Source organism: Sebastes umbrosus, chromosome 18, assembly GCF_015220745.1.
Source record: "Sebastes umbrosus isolate fSebUmb1 chromosome 18, fSebUmb1.pri, whole genome shotgun sequence".
Lineage (NCBI taxonomy): Eukaryota > Metazoa > Chordata > Actinopteri > Perciformes > Sebastidae > Sebastes > Sebastes umbrosus.
In genome coordinates, this window is record NC_051286.1 from 6,493,102 (window position 1) to 6,508,004 (window position 14,903).

The window sequence follows — 14,903 nt, forward strand, 5'->3', positions numbered from 1 at the left end:
GTGGCTTTGGGCTCATTGGCGTTATCAGTCCTAAATGGCAGCAGCTATTGTCAAAAAAAGCACCTGAGTTTCGTCTCTTTTCTATACTCTTTAATGAGAGTACGTGTGTTGCTCCCGGATTTCAAACCGGGCCAACTTGGTGGCTCGTTTGGAAACTTTCTCTTACATTATGACAACAGGCGAGAAATAAGCCATGCAGTTACTGAATCTGTCTTCCTTTCCAGAGGCGGCGAGTTGCCATTTTCAATGGTTTATGAGATGAGTAGTTATTTCACTCACTCATTATGTATACAGTCTTGTACCTTTGCCTCTTTTTCAGTTTTCCAACTTTTTTTTTGCTCCGAATCAAATGTTTTATGGTCACAATTCATCTTGTAGCTGGTTGGCTTGGTTCCATGCCTACAACTCTTTATACACTGTTATACACTGTCACTGTTGAACTCTATTACAAACAATAACAACCATCAGTCTTATCACATATGTAATGTGTTGGTGTGCGTGTCTTCTAACCTCTAGACGTTTGACCACCTCCTTGAAATCCTCAGTGTTATTACTGACACTCCTCAGAGACGCGCTTTCTCCCCGCTCGTAGAAAATCCGCAAAGACGCCGGGCTGCTCGCCGTCCAGCCGATCACATCCTTGGTGGCACAGTTAAACACCACGGCCTTGGCGTCCTGGTCCAACAGGATGAGGAAGTCGTTGGAGATTGCCAGAAGGGCCTCCAGTTCCCCTCCGGTCCCGTGATCCTCGACGTGGACCAGCCAGGTCACCCCCCCCAGGCTGCGCAGCTCCGCCCCGGCGTACGGCCGGCTCTTCTCTTTCTTCTTGTGGGCCAGCGAGATGAACGGAAACTTTCCGGAAGGGTCGATGGGCGTGCTGGTGGTGTGGCGCTCGGCCAGGTCGCGCAGGTACTCCTGGCGTGTTCGGGTGGCCATGGCGCGGAACTTGTTTGACTTGTGGGCAGCATTTTCTGCGTTGATGACCTTGGCCAGCAGGAAGTCCCGGAACACAGAGGACTTGGGAAAGGTCACGCCTTCTGGGATAGGGGGGGCCGAACGAGGGCACGTCTTTGGAGCGAGTGACAGCCACACTACAGGGAGAGGAAAGGAGGCAAGAGGAGAAAGAAGGAAACATGGGAGGAGAGAAGAGAAGAATTGATGGTTAATAAATGATGTTGTTCCAGTATTGACCAACAATCTGGACAATTTAGGGCGGGTATTTTGTTCCAACATCATAAATTCTGTGGCTTAGATTAATTGTTTTATTACACAGTAAATCTACTCAGAATGTCACATCACATCCAAGCAAGTATTTATGGCATTAAGATAAAAAAAAATATGCTGCCAGATTCAGCAACAGAGTTTATGTTTGGTATAAAGCCTCACGCTGTCTGCTCACTCAAGTATAGGGACATAAAAGGCACAATTCTTGATCTGTCAGGACAAAAACAAAAACATTGAGAGTGAATTTAAAAGTGGAAAAGGCAACAGACCGAGCTCCAGACTCCGCCGTCTTGCAAAAATAATCTTTTTGATTTATATTTCTTTTTGTATATCTGCTTCAAATGAGTTGTCTACTGCTATCTTCATCTGTCTAAATCATAGACTTTATATAAGAAGTGGATTTAGTCACTGTGACATCACCCATTGGTTTGTGGACTGCCGTTTTTAAGCCTTGAGTTTGGCGTTTCGGCCATCGCATCTTGTTTTTTTGCAACCAAAAGTGAGACGAGAGGGTGGAGCTAAGTACAACCGAACACTGAATAAGACATTTATTATGCGACTAAAGTTGTTATAATTATTTTTCATGAGCTGAAACCACACTGTGAAAGGGTTAAAGTTCTAAGACGAAAACACGGACAACTCCCAGACCGGACAACGCCGTGGTAGCGACCTCTCAATCACAAGGTCGCCACGCCCTAAAGCATCCCCTGCTTTATGGTCTATTTGACTCTAAATGGGACCATAATTTACTAAATGAACATCATGCTGTATTGAAGAAGACTTGAAACTAGCGATTGAGACCATAAACTCATGTTTACAATGTTTACTGAGGTAATAAATCAAGTGAGAAGTAGGCTCATTTTCTCATAGACTTCTAAACAATCAAACTTCTTTTTGCAACCAGAGGAGTCGCCCCCTGCTGGCTGTTAGAAAGAATACAAGTTTAAGGCACTTCAGCATTGGCTTCACTTTTCAGACCCGGAGGTTGTCCACTGGTCTAAATGCTGCACATAATAAGTATTAAGACATTTGCTATTGTGTGGAACATATTTGCCTTTCCCTAATACTGCAGCACATACTTCATTCTCATGTCCTTTACCTCCCTGTTTCCCCTGCTCTCCACCTCCCTTCTCCAACCCCCTCCTTTTTCCTTTGATTAAGCCCCTGGAATGGCCATCTCAGGCTGTTTGCCCTGTCTGGTATGTCAGGAACTCAGCCGAGCAGCCGTGGAGAGGAAGGAGAGTCGAGGACGAGGAGGAGGAGGAGGAGGATGAGGGGAGAGTACTATTCCAAATCTCCTGCCCAAAGCCCCAGAAAACCCCACAGTGAGGGAAAAGGAAAACGTGGCTGAGAAAAGGAGGACTGTGTGGGACAGCTTACTGGAAAAAACATCATTTTTCTGTTATGCAAGACAAACAGACTTACAACCTGATCTGTTGACAAAAAAGGTTAGCAGTGCCCTGAAATGGCCTTCTATTTGACCAAAAAAAAAAAAGCACAATGTCTGTAGCCTACATGTGTCACCTGGTCTCAACCTCGTCGTGACCAAATGAGCTCAATCACAGATCGTCTCTTAGGTGATAATTACCAGCTGACGAGAGTAACACCGGAAGTCGGTTCCCTCAACCCACACGCCCCCCCCCTGCTGATATGCATCAGCACACATGTTGACACAGGGATTAATCGCTTTGTCTAATAAGCAACTAAAGTCAAAACGTCACCCACATATTTCTAAACATACCTCGGAGACACCCTATCCTCACCGGAGACGTGGGGTGTTCAATTACACTGACGTCAAATTCGTTGACACCTCATTCCCCACCTTTCCTCGTTTGTGACAGAGAGACGTAACAGAGGAAATGTTTTTTTTAATGGTAAAGATTGCCTTAGAGAGTGAACGGCAGAGGTGGGACCAAGTCACAAGTAAGTTTCAAGTCTTTGCATTCAAGTCCCACGTCAAGACAGGAAAGTCCTGAGTCAAGTCCCAAGTCAAGACAGGCAAGTGCCGAGTCAAGACAGAGTTAAGTCAGACAAGCGCAAAGTCAAGTCTCAAGTCAAGATAGGCAAGTCCCGAGTTAAGACAGACAAGTCCCGAGTTAAGACCAGCCAGTCTTGAGTTAAGACAGGCAAGTCCCGGGTCAAGTCCAAAGTCAAGACAGGCACATCCAGACTCAAGACTGACAAGTCCTGAATTAAGTCCCAAGTCAAGACAGGCAAGTCCCGAGTCAAATCTCAAGTCAAGACAGGCAAGTCCCGAGTCATGTCTCAAGTCAAAATAGACAAGTCCCGAGTCAAGACAGGCAAGTCCTGAGTCAAGTCCCAAGTCAAGACAGACAAATCCCAAGTCAAGACAGGCAAGTCCCGAGTCATGTCTCAAGTCAAGACAGACAAGTCTCAAGTCAAGACAGACAAGTCTCGAGTAAAGACAGGCAAGTCCCGAGTCAAGACAAGCAAGTCCCGAGTCATGTCTCAAGTCAAGACAGACAAGTCTTAAATATGCATCTACTTAAAAAGTGATAATATGTCAGTGTTGTGTTTACAGTTTTTTCCACTGAGCCCAAGTGTCCAAAAAAAACTGCTAATGCAGGTTTAAAAAGCAACTTAATATGGCAATATACTGCACCCAAGTTTCACACTACTGATAATTTGAAAATCAGATGTCAGCTGGTGTCATTGCAGCACGCAATGAGTGTTAATGTGCTGCGAAAGAGGTGCTTTCAGGTTCACCTTACCTACACCGGTCTGGTTGAATTGCACTGGAAGGCAGCACACTGTCAGTGTGTCAGTGCTTAGGAGTATACATCAAGTATCTTATATGAAATTTTTGAAAATGTCAACAAAACAAAGCCCAGATGGAAAATAACCATGAATTGTCCTTTTAACTAGCTTTCACCTTGCAGCATACTAGCATATTAAATCTTTATTTTTAAACTGACAGCCGATACAAAGTAAGTGACATAGTCTCCAGGCAATGTCCGCCTGCTATTCTGCAGATGACACATGAATCATGCAGGGTATTTCAGAGAGGAGACGCTGAAGTGGTTATAAGCAGGCTGAACAAATGGTTAAAATAAAATGTGACCTTTTGTTCGTATTCTTCCCCATCACTACAAACATCACTCAATACATTACACCGGAGCTCTAAAAGCACTTGTACTGATCTCAAACACCTGTGAGTCAGTCAACCAGCGACCTGTGACTCATGCAGGACAGAGGGAAGTGATAGAGAGAGAGAGAGAGAGAGAGAGAGAGAGAGGAGGGGGTAGAGGTGTGAAAGCCAGAGAACAAGACAGAGAGAGCATTAAAAAACTGAATGACAAAAAAAGAGAGATTGAATGAGAAAAGAGGGTGAGGAGAGAGAGAGAGAGGGAAAAGGACGGAGAATGTAGTGCGATGGGGATTGCTGGGCTGTGTGGCTGCTGTGTGATCCTCATGGCAGGACGTTTGGCAGCAGGAATGAAAGAGCACATTCCTGCGGTTTCAGTGATTTGTGGTCTTATAAATATCCAGTGTGTGGGCAGCTCTGCTCTTCCAGTATCCACGACCTGCTGCCCACTGAGGCAGGGCAAGAAAAGAACATGTCAATACCTATTGGAGTGGGTGGCTAAGAGGTGTACTGTATGGATGTGTGTGGATGTGGGGGAGGCACATATAACATGTTTTTGTCTGCTTGTGTTGTGACAACTAGTCCTCAAAGCAGAAACCATGCGGACACATGCAGTGATGTGTTCTAGACATCGGAAAAGAGGTTAACAGATCGGGGGATGAATTATGAAAATGCATAGTGTATAGGTTATTCTAACACGGCAGAAAATGGTCCATTGATTTCAAAGAGATATACGAGTGTTTTCTATTTTCTGCCACTTGTAATGTGCAGCAGACTGCACAGAGAAGATGAATGTGTACCCCAAAGACGTCACATGAAACTGTCATAATAAAAAAAATGAATAATCGGGACTAAAATCAACCTGTGTAAGGAAGTGAGTAATGTTTCACACCACACAAAACGTGTTCACTGTCTGGGAGTCACGTTCAGTGTCACTACTACCTCATACTATGTGATGCTTGTTTGTCTAGTCTAGTAATAGACTCACAACTGCGATGATGTATCTATGGGGAGACAAAGAACTGCATTGGCATCTATTTGAATGAGCATATGCAAGCATTCATCTGTGAATTATTGCATTGCTGGAAATGATATCTTAACGTTTACATTTCAACATGTGCTGAATGTTTGTTTACAATGACGCAATGCCAATACATTCCTATAAGGCAGGGGTTCTCAAACTTTTTGGGGCCCTTACAGGGGAGAAAACTTCTCCAATAAACCCCTTTTAATCGTAACACTGATTAATCATATGCTAACTACCATCTTAGTTGACATTGGATCCATTTGTATTCTAAAACTTTTCAACCTAAATACATCTAGAGCTCATATCAAAAACGATGTGGACTGCAGACCCCAATACTTCATTATATGAGCGTGGCATTATATGATAAGAATATGACAAATATGATATAATATTATTATCTTTGGACAACGATACATATTTATCACAAAGTCCGCCACAAGTGAGTCACAAAAAGCAACTAAAATATGATTTAACAATTTTATCACTGGGCTCTGTTGGAAGGAGGTCAACTTGGACGGAAACGGTGACACAGACGTGCCATGCAAGGTTTCCGCAAGTGTGCTCGCCTCGTAGGTTGTGTGCTTAACGTTAGCGAGTGTCGGTGAGCTGTTGAGAGATGGAGACCGACCGAGAGAGCGAGGGAGCGTGTGTGTGACAGACTGTCGGTGAGTAGAAACGTTATAGCCGTGAGCGTAGCAGTGCAGTGTGTGTACAGTTTAGGTTATTGGTGAATAAATGCTACAACTCCTCAAGACCCGAGCCAGAGTTCCCGTGACTTGCTTGGCATAGTCTGTTTACTTAAGGGATAAGCCCTGAAGTTAGCAACTACTTCAGCTCAGGTTCGCTTAATGTGGGCTAACCTTTAAGCTGGACTTTGACAAGCCGCTCCTCAGAGTTTTGCACATTTCCTTTGAATGGGCGCCGTGGTTCTAAAAACAATCAGCAGCAGAGCCATAGTACAACAATGAAGTGCGCTAAATTTCCCCTGCCCTGTGTATGTATGTAAATGTCCAATAAAATACACACCAAAGCTTCAAAGCATTTAGGTCATCCTTACTTAATACATTATGACTCATGGTCAATTCCCCATGGTGAATATGAATCAGAAATTTACATGTGAAACCTGAGGTTTCACCTCTAGAGTGCGTGTTGGAAATTAGTTTTCACTTCAGAAAACTTAATTCACATTTGTGAATCACAGAAGGCACGTGTAAACAGTATTATGCTCTATATTCACTCCATCGCCGGGCTCTTTGTTCGTGTGTGTGTGTGTATTGTTGCTCAGTAACGAAGTAGCCCCATGGGGGACAATTAAGACCTCACACAATGTGCTCAGACAGCAATTAAAACAGCCATTAGTGGGAGAGGGAGAAAGAGTCATAGAGAGCGAGATAAGAGCGAATGACAGAAAACTAGATAACAAGACAGAGGCAGGAATAAACAGAGAATGAAATGTCCTTCACAGCTGAACACGCAGAAAGTTCACTATTTCTTAAAAATGACTCCGGGCTGGCACATTGTATTTCATATTACACATCTCTGACAATGTGGTAATAAATCGTGAGCTGCAGAGAGGGCTCTCAACACTCACAGCCTACTCTGTGATGGAGTGGTGGAACTGCAAAGGCAACCATTTGAAGCAACAGATAAGAGCATTATTGTTTCAGCAGTGATGGGAAGTGATTCATGAAGAAAAGTTATGTGCATACTTTAGGTGAAACAAATGATCCATCTAGACTTTTTCAAAAAGCGTCTACTGCACCGGCGTCACTACGAGATGACACATTATACAACGACCGACTGAAAACATTCAAAGATAAGAAACACTTAATCAAAAAAATGTCAGATGTTTTAAAGGTATCATCACAATTGAACAAAAATACATAAAGTTAACTTTTTCTTTTCTTTTTTTTCTTAAACTGTGCTGGTGATTAAATTACCATAAAACTAACAATCTACAGTTTAATTGTCTTTCTAATTCCATTTTACCACCTCAAAGAAAATCAGCATGAACCACTAAATTCAGCTGTTTAGTGATTTCAAAAGCCATCAGCTGAATAATTGTTCTGGTAATAGGCATACCTTCTTTCTGTTGTTCAGTCACATACACACACACTCCTTAGTAGGTAAAAAAAAAAAAAGAATAAAAATTACGAAGCTGGGGGAGGTGGGTAATATTCCGAGAAAAATACTCAAAAAAAACTTGGATATTTTCTGAGATTAAAGTGGTAAATTTACAAAAAAACTCACAAATTTATGAGAAAAAAAGAGGATATTCTTTGAGATTAAAGTGGTAAATTTATGAGAAAAAACAAACAAATTTATAAGAAAAAAATTAAAATTCTCTGAGATTAAAATGGTAAATTTATGAGAAATAACTTGGATATTCTCTGAGATTAAAATGGTAAATTTATGAAAAAAAACTTGAATATTCTCTGAGATTAAAGTGGTAAATTTAGGAGAAATAACTTGGATATTCTCTGACATTATAAATCATAAATTTGCGAGAAAAAAATGAGAAATTCTCTGAGATTGAAGTCACAAATTTACAAGAAAAAAAATTGGAAAAATTGTTTTCTGAACCACATCGCTTAATTTTGCAAGGTTGGATCAACCTCATCACACCACAGACGCCACCGTTAAGCACTGCGGTAATGTGAGCCGCCGAGTGTAAAGTATATGAATTATATTAGTATTTATTCATGTTCATAACAGAACAGAAAGAACATGAAAGAATATTCAACGAATGTATATTTCAGGACCTTCGCCTCGCTCAGAGAGGACATCAGAAACAGCAATCTTTAGGATTTATCTGATAACCCATTGCCAAAATAAAACATACAACAGCTGCAATGGTTGGGCGATAATACAACACTAAAACATATACACATAGGACAGTATATCTCACCTGTAGGAGCTGTTGTCGGAACATGGGTTGTGAGCACGCACCACCACAAAGACGTGCTGGAAGTGTGAGCGAATGTTTTTGGGGGTGAAGGGGAGCGCCCCGGGTTCCTGGAACACGATCGTGACGATATCGTTCCCAATGTGACGCTTCCGCAGTAACTGGAAAAGCACAAAGACAACAGGAGAAACTAGCGTTAGATATTGAGTTATATAATTGAGTTAGATTAAATAATATATCTAGAAAATACAAAAAAACAATGCAAAACCAACCACTACTTTAAATGTACGCTGCACTGTGAACATATAAGTTCTGTAGTGCTTTATCTATTACATTATCTAGACAATTGCTTCCTAAGCCATGTGCAAAATGAGTGAACTTATCATAGGATCATGTAAACGCTGTACTTATTTATAACAGTCTGACCTAGATGACCATTTTAATATAAATAAATAGCTGCAACTTGCTCGTGGACATAAAGACTTCAGTGTGTTGTAACTGAGAGCCCTTTAATTAACCTACCTGTTGCTTGTTGTTGGGTGTGTAGGGCAGCATGGTCGACACATGGAACATGATCTCATAGTCCTTGTAGGTGGTGTACATGGAGTGGGTGCCCGTCGAGTCAGCTGAGGAAGAAACAATTACATGTGAATTTCTCATGTTTTGGAATAAGGTCGTTATAACATAGCTACACCGATGGCTCAGAGTCAATGGGTGGGTATATAGGGACCAGACCATTTTGAAAAAGTGATGTATTATGTTCAAAATCAATAAAAAACAAAACAAAACTATTGCTACCAGACATGGAGAAGCCCAGGAACACTAACATACAACATTCAACTGGAAAACTCTTCAAAATATACACTATGTATTAATTCTCTCTGAAACATTTCCATTATAAACTACCATACTATGAACAAGTATATCCAAACATTATCTTTATTGTTCCCCGAACTCCTCTGCTGCAAATGCTGATGAGATGTCCCTGTGTTCCCTGAGCTCTTAACTCTGGCCCTAAAGAGAGCCACTGCATGTTAATAACCACCTCCGCAGTCTATCGACGTGCTCTATGCAGAGAACAAAACAGTCACAAGGTGTTTAAAGGGCATACTTAACCTAGCTAGATCACCTCAATTAATTACACTCCTCCTATAGGGAGTGATTTGCAGGGCTGTATTTAATCTACTAGAGGCTACTGAAGGGTTTATTACATGTCCTGCATGAAGTGACGGGGAGTTTGTGTCTCACAGCATTGTGGGGGATGACTTAATTGATATAAAATAGTATGGAGTTAAATATCAAAGCAGACATCAATGTACGAATGCAGGGTGGTCGGGCAAAGGAGAGAAGAGGAGGACAATCTGACACCAAACGCCATCTGTCACATATCTGAAATTAAAGGAACTTTTGTTTTTTAAGGCAGCGCAGAGAGAGGAAACAGAAGAATCACTGAAAGAAAGCCAGAGGGATTAAAGCAGACTCAGACGGAGGGGTGAAAGTCTCAAAAGCCTTTTAAACATCTAGGGCTTTATTCATAAACACTAGACATTTTGAAGGCTACATGACTTGCCGACACCGACAGCAAAGTAGTGAAATAAAGCCAAATGCTTTAACTGTCCTTGCATGAATAACTTCAGTCCAGTGTTTCATTTTACTCCTCGCATTGCAAATCCTTATCCTAATGAAAAGCCTGATGTTAAAAGTGATTTTAGATTATTTGAGAGGGCACGCCATTGACTGAATAAGTAGTGCTGTAGATTATGAAGTGTATATTTGGTGTGCACACAAGAAGGGATGGCTCACTTAGCTGGTTTATAGTCAGATCTGTGTCTATAACACCAATTATGAGGGAGTCTTCAGAGGCCATATGCTCTCCAAGAAGAGAGTGTTCCTGTGTACTCCGACCCCCTGAGGGTGACACCCATGCTGGTGCGCAGAAACACACACCTTTATATACTTTTTATTAATTCATGAAATAGTTTGGACCGCTAAGCTGATGCTATCTGCTGCTGCGATACGCTGCCACTCCACAACATTTCTGTTACTGGTCATTTATACATATCACGTTTACTTATTACACTAAAAGGCAGAGGTGAGGAACTCGAGTCACATGACTAACAGACTAACATTGATAAAACACTCGACTTGACTTGGTATTCATGACTTGAGACTTGACTTGAGACAGATGTCCCGAAAGAGCTTGACTTATTATTTATTAAATATTAACATTTCTAGATATTGAGAAGTTGCGTTTTATTTTTGAAACATGATAGGGTGATTCCGAGTGCAATGCGTGCAAACCTGGCAACCTACTAGCGCAGTGGTGACACTCCAGAGTGTCAAAATGAGTTATGTTCATTAGAGAAAGTTGATTTATTAAATAAAACACTAACTTATTTAAAACACTGAATCACTTTATTCAAATTGAGGACTTTGTTCGAGGATTTGTAATCTTATTTGAGTGTGATGACATCAGAAAATAGCAGACTAGCAGAGGCCAAGATGCGAGCCAGCTATCGTGGAGAGCGCTAGTCCAAAAACAATAAAATTTGGTTTTATTTGTCATTGTAGAATTGCCAGAGTACACAATTCAAGAGGGTGCAAGCACACACAATGACAGGCGCACACACAGTGAGAAGATGAACCGCGGCTATCAGGCAATTACAATGGCATCCTGAAGCGGTGGTGGGATTTTACGTTTGGTAACACAAAGTTTACAGATAGAATAAAAAAACTGTTGCTTTATGAATTGAATGCATGTGATATGAACAAATCAATGAATATGTAAATGTAAATTATCTTTGTTTTTTATATTAAATGTGAGCTCATTTATAATTGAATCATTTCCATGGTCTTTTATTGACGCCACGCATCACTTTCAATTATGGAAATAATGTTATGACATTCAATGGTCAGCATTTACTTTGGGACGGGTTAAATTAGGGTAGATAATCAGAATTTCTTATGACTTGACCTGTGACTTGCTTGACTTATAGCAGACTTGACATGCTTGATTCTGACCAAAGTAGCTTGAGACTTGCACATGTGTGACTTACTCCCGCCTCTGCTAAAAGGTATTTTTGATATCAGTCCCTATGAATATCAAATTGCATGTTCAGTTATTGATCATACACATCATGTCAGAGGGGTTGGTCACCTCTCGCATTCCACAATCCGTCAAATGCTCTCTGAGCGACCGAACAAAAGACTCATTTACTCAATGAGAACTTCTACATAGTGTGTGTCAAACCTTGTTGACATGCTGCAGTGGGTTAGGCATTAGTTTCCATGTCAGTGTAACACCATCTGAAGGTTTTATGTATTTGTAGGACAACATGAGATTCCTGTGCGTGTACATACTCTTGGTGTCGAGCTGGGCCCGGTACTTGGTGAAGCCTTTGAGTCGGACCCTCTCCCCCAACAGATGAATGAACTCCTCCAGGGCGGGACCAGCTGATTCGTTGTTGTACATCTCCTCCTCGCCGCTCTGGCCTGCCATGCAGTACATCACCCCCACTTTACGCTGGAAACTCAACTACGGAGAGAAGCGTGATCGTTGCAATGAAATGGGGTGAACACACACCAATGTTACCAAGGAGAAATCATGTCAGAGCAACCATGTTGACATTTCAGGGAAAACTCATGTTGGCATTTTAAGAATAAGCACCTTGGGTTGTACTGCAGTGATCGCGGTGCCATTTTCCGGAGAAATCATGTTGACATTTTCAGGGGTTCAGCTTTTGATGATTGCATCAGGGAGCATGAGTATCAAAGAGCTTGTTTTGTATTATTCTCCTTCTTAAGGTCGAGGTGTGTGTGTGTGTGTTTGTGTATGTGAGGGAGTTTCTCCACTTAAATCCCACATAATAGTCCGTGGGAGTGAATGGATAAATTAAGCGTAAATAAAAAAATGAATTATAATGAATAATTCGTCTTCACAATGAGACATGCCCCGTTGGGAAAAATAACACCTACACATAAAACGCAAAATGAAAATAATTTGCTGTACGTAATACAGGATAATGTCAATGGTCAATTATGCTGAATGAATCGTCTTTTTAAGGAATGATTATGACAATATTAAGGTTTATGGAGGACGGAATCTGACAAAAAAATAAATGAATAAATAAATAAATATAAATAAATGTCATTAAATGTAGCAAAAATAATATAAAGGATTAATTTTGCCATTAATTAACTGATAAAATGGTACATAAATTGATATTTCTGTTTTAATATGAAATGCAAAAAAATGCAAAAAAAAAAATACATTTAAATTTAATAAAAATAAATAAATAATTTAAATGGAAAATTAAACAGAAGAGTAAATAAATAAGGTAATTAATACAAAGATAAATGAATAAAGAAGCAAATTAAAACCTGAAATGTCAATTTATGTCTCATTTTATCAATTAATTAATTAAAATAAATGGCTACATTTACTTTAATTATTATTTTTGCTATATTTAAGGACATATTTATTCATTTATTTATTTATTCATTTATTTTTTATTTTGGCAGGTTACGTCCTCCATAGAAGTCTGACCAATACTGTCTTTTTACTAAATAGATAGCAGTAATAAAACATAAAAAAAATAATTCTTCCAATATGAACAATCAAATGAATTAATCAAAGTCATCCAACCCGACTCAACATCCTCACTGTGTCTCCTTACCCCCTGCTCATCCAGCTTCATCAGCTGCTCGGTGACCTTTGGCGTGTTGAGCGCCAGTCGCAGGCAGTGGACGTTGAGCTCAGGCACCAGGTACTCCAGCACCTCTTTGAGGGGCAGGCCTCGAGCAAGACCGTGCTTGGATGTGGACGGTACGGCGTCTTCCAGGACGGAGCCCCTCAGGGTGTTCAGCTGGAGGCGGCACAAACACAGGGAGAGGAGAGAGAAAATGCAAAAGATCAGGACAAAAACTGATTTCTTGAGTTCTTTCCATTCGCTGTGAAACTGTGGAAATGACTTAAAAATTAAATTAATGTTCATTCAGCTTGAGCATTTTTCTTTATAAGGCTATATTACTCAAAGTGCCTCCTTATCCATGATCTCTACTAACACCTAAAACGATCAGTAGCTGCAACCTCCTGTCATGCGGAAAAATGATGTGCATCATTCCTCGAACCTGCACCGTTTTTCGTGAAAGAGCTTTTAAACTTTTTGCACCTTCATCTTGGTGTGAGCTACAGAGACACTTTAAAGGAACTATGTGTAGTATTTAAGGGGATCTATTGGCAACAATTAGAATATAATATTAATGTTTTCTCTAGTGTATAATCACCTGAAAATAAAAACATATTTATATCTACATAAGGAGCGGGTCTTCTTCACGGAGCCGGCTGCGATGTTTCTACAGTAGCCCAGAATGGTCAAACCACTGTGTGAACTTTTCCTGCTTGGGCTGGAGTGGAAAACGTTACTCGCTCCGGAGTTAACCTCCGTCACTGAACTCAGCCGAACGAGACACGGGAAATCTCTGTTGGTCTTGAGGAGCATTTGTTTCTGCACAAACTGCTAATTCCACTGTACATTCACTTAATATTCTCAGAGTTAAACTAACTCTGTCTTCTGCTCCACTAGCCATCAGTACAACACTTAAGTAAGTCTATGTTTGGAAAAGTGCAAGGAAGCCTGTGATGAAACCTAAGGGACTGTGCAATTAAATTAATTCACAGCATAAGAGGGCTCTTTTCAAAGGATAATCATGGCCATCAATGCATCATGGGCTCAAGATCGGTCATGAAATCAATCTTTTTTGCAGGCTAAAAATTGATTCTTCCACACCATGCTCTCTGCTAGTGCAGGGAAACTGTCTGGCTAAGCGAGAGAAAATAATACATGGAGGTTTTGCTGCTGTAGTTTCCACTGTGACTCTTAGGCTTGAGGCTAAAACAAACTCGAAGAGGACATCCATGAATAAATCAAGAGGACTGTAGAAGGACCAGGACCTGAAATATCCATCATGAACAAATAAACACAGCTGGATATCCGTAGTGGTCCCGCGGCTCTTAAGAATCACTTATATGTGTCTTCACATAGTGTTCGGTAGGTCAAAAGGTTGGTGCCAACACCCTGAGGTTTAAACAAACGGAAGAGAAGTGCTGCTCTCAATGAAGAGAGGACAACAGCTGGAGACTTCAACATCAGTGCATCCCACTCACTCCCACAATGACACACAGTCACACACACATATATATCTATACCTGCCCAGCTCCCTGTTCTGAAAATAGCAATTAGAGAGGAGAGAGGGAGTCAAGAGAAGGTGGAGAAAATGGTGGAAAACGCAGTATAGTAGGTTGTGCGTCATCCCAAGAGATTGGAAGGGCTATTACTCATGGTGCTCTTTAATACGAGAGCTTTTCCTTCTACACTCAAATACCTTTGGCGCTATTTTAGTCTCGTTTAGCTGTGAAATGGCACAGCTCAGTCCTTCACAGATGAAGGCTGACAAAGATGGTAGGTGGGCGTTCAGCTCACAGAATGAGGACATAGATCTCTGTGTGTCTATAGGAGGGGATGGCAGTGAATCCTGGAGGGATTCACACGAGATTTCCGATCACTGCGAGCTGAGCGTTGGTAATAAACAATCAGGGGAATACATTACAAAATAAATCAAAAACACATGCGATAATTTGA

The 14,903-nt window shown here is 41.0% G+C and overlaps 1 protein-coding gene across 1 annotated transcript in view; it reads right to left on the reverse strand.

Annotated features, from left to right (window-relative positions):
- Positions 1-14,903, reverse strand: part of sipa1l1 (signal-induced proliferation-associated 1 like 1) — a 101,972-nt gene that overhangs the window by 22,303 nt on the left and 64,766 nt on the right. Inside the window, 6 exon segments of the mRNA XM_037750371.1 lie at positions 511-1,050; positions 1,052-1,091; positions 8,266-8,423; positions 8,785-8,888; positions 11,623-11,797; positions 12,939-13,127. Coding sequence (XP_037606299.1) covers positions 511-1,050; positions 1,052-1,091; positions 8,266-8,423; positions 8,785-8,888; positions 11,623-11,797; positions 12,939-13,127 — 1,206 coding nt within the window.